The sequence below is a fragment of the Epinephelus moara genome, unplaced genomic scaffold (genome assembly GCF_006386435.1).
Source record: "Epinephelus moara isolate mb unplaced genomic scaffold, YSFRI_EMoa_1.0 scaffold2642, whole genome shotgun sequence".
Lineage (NCBI taxonomy): Eukaryota > Metazoa > Chordata > Actinopteri > Perciformes > Serranidae > Epinephelus > Epinephelus moara.
In genome coordinates this window covers 184-9,634 of record NW_026080253.1, presented here as the reverse complement: position 1 = coordinate 9,634, position 9,451 = coordinate 184, and the positions used below count along the sequence as shown (strand labels likewise).

Here is a 9,451-nt window from a genome sequence, read left to right as displayed (position 1 = left end):
AGTGAATGCGCTTATGTATTTTGAAATAGTATTCCGTTTTGAAGGTCTTGCCACAGTCAGGACAGGCGTAAGGCTTTTTGTGACTCTGGCGGTGTTCTTCCAGCTGTTGCTTCTGAGGGAAGTCCATGCCACATTCTCCACACACATGAACTGTCACATGCGATTCTTTCGGGGGACTCTCTCGAACTAATGTCCAATTTGGTAACTCTCCTGTAAGAAAAACAAAGACATTCATAGTCATTTATTTGCGGCCAGTTCTGTATTGTTAAGGCCCAGCCACACCAGCATTTAAAACATTGACATTTTGCTGCAAAATCAACTCATATCAATGAAATAACTGCAATCAGTGGATTTTCTCATGTGAGCAAAGTAAATCCACAAACACTTTTTGCTTTTACAGCATGTTGCAATGTCACTTTTATTAAGAAAGTAAATGCTGCAAATTTATCTTCTGACTGGACTTGTAGGTCTACCTTTTATGAGAACATATGACATATAAAATTGACTGACTAACTGAGATTTTGTGAACATCTGACACATTACTGATCAAGAACCAAGAATTATGCTGTGCCACTTTTTGGTGTGACTGGGCCTTTAGGACATAGTCTATGCAAGTCCCACAATATGAATAAATTATTATTTCTACACATAAACCCAAAACAACACTTTTTAGCATGGGAAGACTTCAGTGGAAGCACAAGATCAGATTGACAAAGCTTATCTGTCATATAGATGAGGAAAAAAATAAGAAAGATACAATTTTAGATTAGTTTACAATGACTTTAACTGAAAAACACATGAGCGGAGCTTCCCAAAAGCATCTAATTTAAAAAAAAAAAAAAAAAAAAGAAGTGTATCTAATTAAAGACAAAGGAGCATCTTGTTGCCTCTGACCTCTGTGCACTTTCATGTGTGTTTTGAGGTTTCCGCTCTGGGTGAATCCTCTCCCACAGATGAAGCACTTGAAAGGTCTTTTCCCCGCGTGAATCACAAGGTGTCGTTTCAGCGCGGTGTTGTCAGAGAAAATTCTCCCACAGGTCGGACAGTCGTACTTCTTGAGTTTGCGAGGCTGCTGGCATTGTTTTGCACCCTCAGATGGCTTTTCCTGAGGCTGTTCATGGGAGCTGCTGAGTTCAGGTTCTGGTCGTCCTAAAGTTTCTTCTAAAGAAAAAAAAAGTAGTAGTGGGTCTGATTTGTCACCTCAGAACAGCAGAAACAAATTGTAAACACAGCATTGACACAAGTTGATATGGCGAACAAAGTTGTTAGAAAACAGTTGCTTGTCTACACATCCAGCAGACACGGAGCAACACCAGCATTCATTCAGAGTCATGTTTCTGAACACCTGAGGAATATAAGTTAAGAAATACTCACTCTGTACAATGAGCTAAAAGATGCTAAAAAGGTCTGTAGAGAATATTACTGCAGTCATGTGTGCGTTCATCAGAATGAGCAACACCTTTTACATACATGAGGTAATTCTATCCACTGTTAATATGAAAATATTAATTGGTGGAGCTTTAGGCAGTGACTTTGTTTTTTACTGCCCCCTTTCAAATAAAACTACACTACAAACTTTATCTGTTTTGGAATAAAATCATGTACTTTGACTTTATTCCATATTGTTTCTTTATTATCATAATTATTATACAAATGTCACAACATGATACTGACATGTTGTTCCGGGCTTACTATCTGTGAATTTCCTGGTGGACTGTAGATTCTTTTAATAACTACAAAAATACCTAAAAAAGATTTTAGTTTAAAGCTCAAACATAATTTGAGGTAGAATCTTGACAGCATGAACATCTTGCTTATTTCAGTTACAAATCTGTATGACTTGTATGTGTTCACAAAAAATAATACCACTTCAGTCAGACTCACCTGTAGGTGCTGTGCTGTGATCCTGCTCCTGTGTTTCAGGTCTGTGTTCTTCATGGTGATTTACCTCTGCACCCGTGTCGCTCAGGTGCATTTTCTTTGATGTGATGTTATGTGGGAGGGGTGTGGTGAGGCCGAGCTCAGAGGGTGGCGATACTCCACTGGACAGCTCTGCTTAAGGTGCTCCTGCCCCTGTGATCATGAGAGGTTTTAAATAATCACCACATCTCTAGTTATAGAGTTTCATTTTATTGTTTTGGTGCTTGCACAAAATCAGTTTTCCAAACTAAAATGCAGCTGCCATGTCTTTGTTAAACTGAATGATTTATAAGGAACTTGATTGTATTACTCTAATTATTAGACCATTATTCTTCAGCTTATTCCAAAAGGCACCCAAAAGACTGAGATGACAACAGATACCATCTTACAAAAACAAATCTGTCTCAAAACATTGGGACTGTATTTTGATTATGCAACTGGATCATAACCAGGGTTGGAAACTTTTTGTCTACCTGCCACTATGGCTGGTGCATTCCAAAATCTATCAGCCGCTCAGTCGATTACCATTGGGGTTTTTGGTTTTTGTTTATTTACTTTTTTGGGCAGGTGAGTAAAGCACATCTTACAGCTACTTGCATATTTTACCAGCATTTGGCTGCTGGCTGATGATAATTTCCAACATTGATTATAACTTGTCAGATTGTTCATCACTGCAACCAAGACACTTCCTTGAACATTGTCATAAATGTGCACACAAAATATCTGGCTGCTTGGTCCAGTAGTGTTGTGTCATTCGTGAACAAATCGTTCAAAAGAACAAATCTGTTGAGTGAATGTACTGAACTGAATCACTTCCGGAACTGATTCGTTCATTTCTCGGTTCAGTTGAGCACAGCAGCGAGCGTGCAGGCCGGGAGTGGAACTGCCTATTCGGTCCGCACGAACGATGAATCACTCGAGAGTCACGAGGCAGCCAGGGTGCAGGGAGGGACTGCCTAGCCCTGAGCCCAATGCCGAAATGTCGTAGACCAGTTAAAAAACCCTCATTCTAAACAGCGTTAATTTACAATAGACACTTAAAATATCATGATTAATAAACGTGTTTGCTTTGACAAACGTGTTTGTCAAAGCATCTATCTTACCTGGTGTTGACAAACGTGTTTGTCAAAGCAACACTGCCACAGCACTCCCGGAAGCTGTGAACTGAACTGAATCATGAATCGTTTAGCCGTGTATCAGTTCAGTGAGTCAGACTACACAGTACACAGTCAGGGCTCTTCCCGCCAAGCACTGAACGATTCGGTGAACGAATCTTTTGAATGAATCTTTTTAATGAACTGATTTTAGTGATTCAGTAACATCTAAAGAACNTCAGTGAGTCAGACTACACAGTACACAGTCAGGGCTCTTCCCGCCAAGCACTGAACGATTCGGTGAACGAATCTTTTGAACGAATCTTTTTAATGAACTGATTTTAGTGATTCAGTAACATCTAAAGAACTGCTTTGCCCATCACTATAGGACCAGTAGTTTGCGAGTTGAGCTGCGGACAGACATACCTGTGTAATTAGTAATGGCACTTTATCTATCGCCAATTTTTTGGACCCCCTTAACATTCTGCCATGAATTACACATATTTGTCAATTTAAATTATAATTTTGCAAGTCAAGGAAGTCACAGTCTATCATAGTACTAAACCTCAGTGAACTACATCGTCTCGCACAATATACGTCACCAACACCAGCTAGCTAGCTAACTTAGCTAGCAAGGTAACTGTTAATTGCTCCATGCACAAATGTAATGTTATCTTACCTGGTGTTTTAATATCCAGCTACTGGTCTTTTCATCAGCTGGGACGCCGAATAACAAGCAAGACCCGTTGCTCCTATACGTACACAGCCGCTAATCAACAATAACAAATAACGGTCCCGACAGACTCACAGTCTTGTCTAACGTAAAACTAACACATTAAATCTGCAGCAGTTTTAACCTCCACTTATTAAACACTCGTTAACTCAGCGAACGTTAGCTAACAACTAACAACAGACATGACCAACCTCAGCATGGATTTTTCCATCGGCTAAAAAGTAACTTAGCCGCTCGACTTAAGTTTATTAAAACGACTTGGCAATGTTTTTACGTCTCTGTCTTTTTTGTGCTCATTATATTCAATTTGAATAAATGCCACCTGACTGATGAGTTAAATTAAATAAGCGTCTGGGGCTGATGACAACCTTTCTAGCTTTAGCTGCTAGCCACTTACAGTAGTGTCGGAACTTCCGGTACTTTTAAAACCAAAATAAAAGCCCCACTAATATAACTTCTTAAATCCTCGTTTACTGCAGCTTTCCGCAAACACGTGTGCTTATCACATTAAATAATCATTGTATTATCAAAAAATAGTCAGCAATCGCTCACCTAAAACATACACATATAAGGGAATAACGTGTATAATATTGACGTTAGTCATATACTTAATGCACGTGTAACGTACATTTACTCAAGTACTGTATTTAAGTACACTTTTACATATTTGTACTATATTTGCACTTTATGCTACTTTATGATATATGTCATATTTCAGGAGGAAATTGCACTTTTTACTCCACTAAATTCATTCCACACTAATGATTACTATTCACATTAAAATATATGCTTACATAATGTAATGCAGTGCTATACTATTAATGTACCTGGTAGTATATAAAGTATACCACTGTCCTGCTGCATGGTCACGATGATTCAGTTCATAAAGCAGCTTATATGTATGAATTAAGATACAAAACAAATCTGACTAAAATAGGCATATTTTTCAAAGTACATGCTTTTGTTGATTTATTTTCACTCCACTACATCTGACACTTTTTTTTTTTTTAACATATATATTAAATACAATAGAGTACCTTCTATACTATTAACCTACACAAATAATCTAAAATTGGCTCCACTTGCAAGAACTGCAACATTAAAATGCTTGGAAGGAGTTGATATTGATTTAAAAAAATCCGTAGAAACAACATTTTGAGAGGAGCCATTCTGCCTTGTCAGTACTTTTACCTTGGATACATGAAGTACATTTTGCTTGTAATACTTGCATACTTTTACTTAAATAACATTTTGAATTCAGGATTTTTACTTGTAATTATGGAATCTTTAGACCATAGTATTTCTACTTAAAAAATCTGAGTACTTCTTGCACCACCGCCCAATGCTTATCAGTAAGAAGAGAGTACTTAATGTGTTTCTATATTATTACTATTAGTAGTAGTAGTAGTAGTAGTAGTGTGGAACTGAACATATCCTGTTGCGGTTGAAGGTAAGCCAATCCTTTGGTTGGAAAAAGGTAAACTGACAACATACCCTTCAAGTCAAAAACCATAAAACAAGCAGAAAAGTTCCAAACCTTTTTATTTCTTGATGATCCTAGATGCCTCCCGCTGACGGTTTTCCAGGCATGTTGGACAGGTAAGACTGGAGGATGTCTCAGGGTCCTCTTGGACAAACTGGAGGTCATGTCTGAGGGAAAAAAATCATCTGTCCAACTTTGCTACTGAGACTTAGAGCCAGATAAGATGCTGAGCAGTGATGTATGGATGATGGCTAATGTTCAAAGATTAAATCATTGGTTCCCAAATTGAGAGGCAAGGAGGAGCATGACAGAAAAAACTGAGAAAAATAATTTGTATACAAAAATAAATGCCCAACACTGAAGTACAGCATTATCCTGCTGCATGGTCGTGATAATCCAATGCATATAGCAGCTTATATTTATGAATTCAGATACAAAAATAAAAGTTCTGTTAAAATAACAAACATCTGAAGTTATTAGATGTCACAAGTAAAATATTTCAAAATACAAGCTTTTTTTTAGCTCAGTTCTTTTGAAGAAAATGCAGTGAAAATCCGTTTCCAAACACTCAAACAGTCAAATTATTATTCATCTTTAGGTGAATCACAGTTAGTAGCAAAGACTGCATACCATATGCATGTGATTACTATAATATTACCTGAATTATCACTTCATTCACTTGAAGTTTCACACAGTAACAGAGCTCAAACCAATACTGTTTTTAATATATTAACTTTTCCTCTTTATATCCTCTCAGACTAGTGTACACTCCCAGGTGACATTATTGATTATGTGCCACTGACAGCTGTTGTTTTGGTCTCCCCAGCGGTTTTGTTTGAGGCTTTGGCTTCTTGTCGTGAATCTTCAGATGCGCTCGATAACCTTGAGAGTAATAGAAGCACTTGCCACATTTGTCACAAGTATACGGTTTCTCTCCGGTGTGAACTCGCAGGTGAACTTTCAGATCGCACGCTTTGGAGTAACTTTTACCACAGATTGAGCAGAGGTGAGGTCGCTCTCCAGTGTGAGTCTTGAGGTGCACCTTGAGATGGGAGGATTGTGAAAACGCCTTCCCACACTGATCACAGTGGAAATTCCTTTCTCCAGTGTGAGTCAACTCGTGTTTTTTAAGTGAATCTGCTGTGACACAGCTCTTACCGCACTCTGTACAGAGGAAAGGTGACTCTCCTGAGTGAATGCGCTTATGTATTTTGAAATAGTATTCGTTTTTAAATGTCTTGCCACAGTCAGGGCAGGCATAAGGCTTTTTGTGACTCTGGCAGTGTTCTTCCAGCTGTTGCTTCTGAGGGAAGTCCATGCCACATTCTCCACACACATGAACTGTCACATGAGATTCTTTCGGGGGACTCTCTCGAACCAATGTCCAATTTGGTAACTCTCCTGTAAGAAAAACAAAGACATTCATAGTCATTCATTTTTAGACAGTTTTGCATCGTTAAGCATTTAAAACATAGATTTTTTTTTGCTGCAAAATCTGCTCATATCAATAAAATCACTAAAATCAGTGGATTTTCTTGCAAATTTTGAGCTTTAGACAGTCACATCGTCATTTTTATTGAGCCTGTCACAGTAAAAAGTGCTCCACAAAAAGGATACTGTAATGAGAGAGGAGTAAATGGTATAAATTTATTGTTTGAATAAACTGTGTGAACATGTGTCCCTGTAGCAGCTAAGGTAACTAGCCTGCTAATGGGCCACTTCCAAATACAAATATTTCTCAAAAGAAAATTGGAGCATCTTATCGCCTCTGACCTCTGTGCACTTTCATGTGTGTTTTGAGGTTTCCGCTCTGGGTGAATCCTCTCCCACAAATGAAGCACTTGAAAGGTCTTTTCCCCACGTGAATCACAAGGTGTCGCTGCAGAGCGGTGTTGTGAGAGAAGACTCTGCCACAGGTCGGACAGTCGTAGTTCTTCTTGAGTCTGCGAGGCCCCTCAGACGGATTTCCCTGAGGCTGTTCATGGGAGCTGTCGTGTTCAGGTTCTGGTGGTATTAAAGTTTCTTCTAAAAAATAACAATAATAATAATAATAATAATAACAAAAAGTTGGTGTACATGAAATGTTTTAAAAGTTCTGTAGGGTTCTTGAGTATTGCGTATTGAGATTACAAATCTGTATGACTTGTATGTGTTCACAAAAAACAATAGCACTTCAGTCAGACTCACCTGTAGGTGCTGTGCTGTGATCCTGCTCCTGTGTTTCAGGTCTGTGTTCTTCATGGTGATTTACCTCTGCACCCGTGTCGCTCAGGTGTATTTTATTCGTGGTGATGTTATGTGGGAGGGGTGTGGTGAGGCCGAGCTCAGAGGGTGGCGATACAGAGGAGGTCCCAGAAGGCCAGGGGGGCTGCTCCACTGGACGGCTCTGCTTAAAGTGCTCCTGCCCCTGTGACCATGAGAGGTTTGAAATCATCACCATCATAATTTCTTTGTAAAACAGAATGATTTAAAAAGAACATTACTGTATGACTCATATCATTAAACCATTATTCTACAGCTAATTTCAACAGGCACTCAACTGATGAAGATGACCTTCAATACCAATTGGGCGGCACAATGTCGCAGTAGTTAGCATTGTCACCTCACAGCAAGAGGGTTCCTGGTTCGAATCCAGGATGGAGGGCTCAAACCCCAAGGTGGGGGAGCCCTTCTGTGCGGAGTTTCTAGTTCTCCCTGTGTCAGCGTGGGTTTTCTCCGGGTACTCCGTCTTCCTCCCACAGTCCAAAGACATGCAGGTTAATTGGTGACTCTAAATTGTCTGTAGGTGTGAATGTGAGTGTGAATGGTTGTCTGTCTCTATGTGTCAGCCCTGTGATAGTCTGGCAACCTGTCCAGGGTGTACCCTGCCTCTCGCCCAATGTCAGCTGGGATAGGCTCCAGCCCCCTCGTGACCCTCAACAGGATAAGCGGTTACGGAAAACGAATGAAGAAACCATCTTACAAAAACAAATCTGCCTCAAAACATTAGAAATATATATTACAGCCTAAGCTGCTGATCCTGGTGCTCGTATTAGAGATGGCGGTGGAAGCGTGGAGGAAATGAGGGTAGAAAAGAACTGGGGAATTAATACCTGCCGTTTGTTGGCGAGTGTTCTTGGCATTTTTGTGTTTCTCACTCTGCATTTGGGATCCCACTGCCTTGATTCCCACCATGCTGGGGCTGGTGGGAATCATCTGTCCAAAGTATTTGTATAAAATACACAGAGCCTCGTATACATTGCCAAAATATGAGTGTTGTTGGTTCTGCTATCATGATCTGCAGAACGTTAATGCGAGAGATATTAATGAACTATTTAGAAAAATAGATGTTGGCAATTATTTTTAGATTTTACAATGCAACATTAGGAAAAAAATATTCATAAAGGCCTACTTTCCTCATCTTGGCATTTTTAAGACTTTTGAAAGATTTATTAAGGCCTTATTTTAAGGCTTTAGTGGATTTACAGCACCACCTACTGACAGTTTTACATTAACCTCCACCTCATTGTGCCTCTTCCTCATAGTAACAACTGAAGCCAAGGATGACAGTTTATTATTGTCTACTTCATCCGGGAGGTCAGGGTATCACTTACCGCTGTGCCCCTGTGCAGGGCACTGAAATTAATACTTGCTCCTGCTGGGGCACCATAAGCCTGGTGGCCGTCTGCTGCGCTCCAGTGAGATGAATTTGGGTTTTGGTCCCACAGCTTGAATGCTATATGATGACCAAAGCTCCACGTGGATGTCTTGAAAATATAAAGCAACAATGAATGAATGTGACCAGGCAGATAAGTTCGATTTAACATCTACAGGTTGTAATTGCTCACCTGGCTGTGGTTCTCTGCAGCATGATTTTCTTGGTTGCCACGGCGATGCTGGGGTCTGTTTCCTGTATAAACAGATGACTCATATTTATTAGATTATATGGTCAAGTTACAGAGCACAAAGAACATTGTAGTGCTTCCCAGTAACCATGTGAGTTAGAGGGGAAACGAAACCTAACCAGCAAAGCTGCAGTAAGAGGAAGAGCAACATCGGAGAGGAGAGCCTCAATGTCACACCCCAGAAATGAAACTTAAGCTTGTCGGAGTGGCAGCCACGCTGAGGTCAAGACAAGTCTCTGGTTCCCTTTGAAAGAAAATCCAAACGGCCAAGTTCATCGGGTCTTTGTCAACAACACAGCAGCTGCTAAACACCAGTGAGTACAGCTGACATCCTGAG

General features: G+C 39.8%; 1 protein-coding gene across 1 annotated transcript; it reads right to left on the bottom strand.

Annotated features, from left to right (window-relative positions):
* Positions 1-5,593: 5,593 nt before the first annotated feature.
* Positions 5,594-9,119, bottom strand: LOC126387184 (zinc finger protein OZF-like; the record flags this gene model as incomplete). Its single annotated transcript, XM_050039733.1, has 5 exons — positions 5,594-6,631; positions 7,004-7,255; positions 7,418-7,637; positions 8,824-8,976; positions 9,058-9,119. Coding segments are annotated over 5 exons (1,307 nt in total), but the record flags the coding sequence as incomplete, so codon positions are not given.
* Positions 9,120-9,451: the final 332 nt, after the last annotated feature.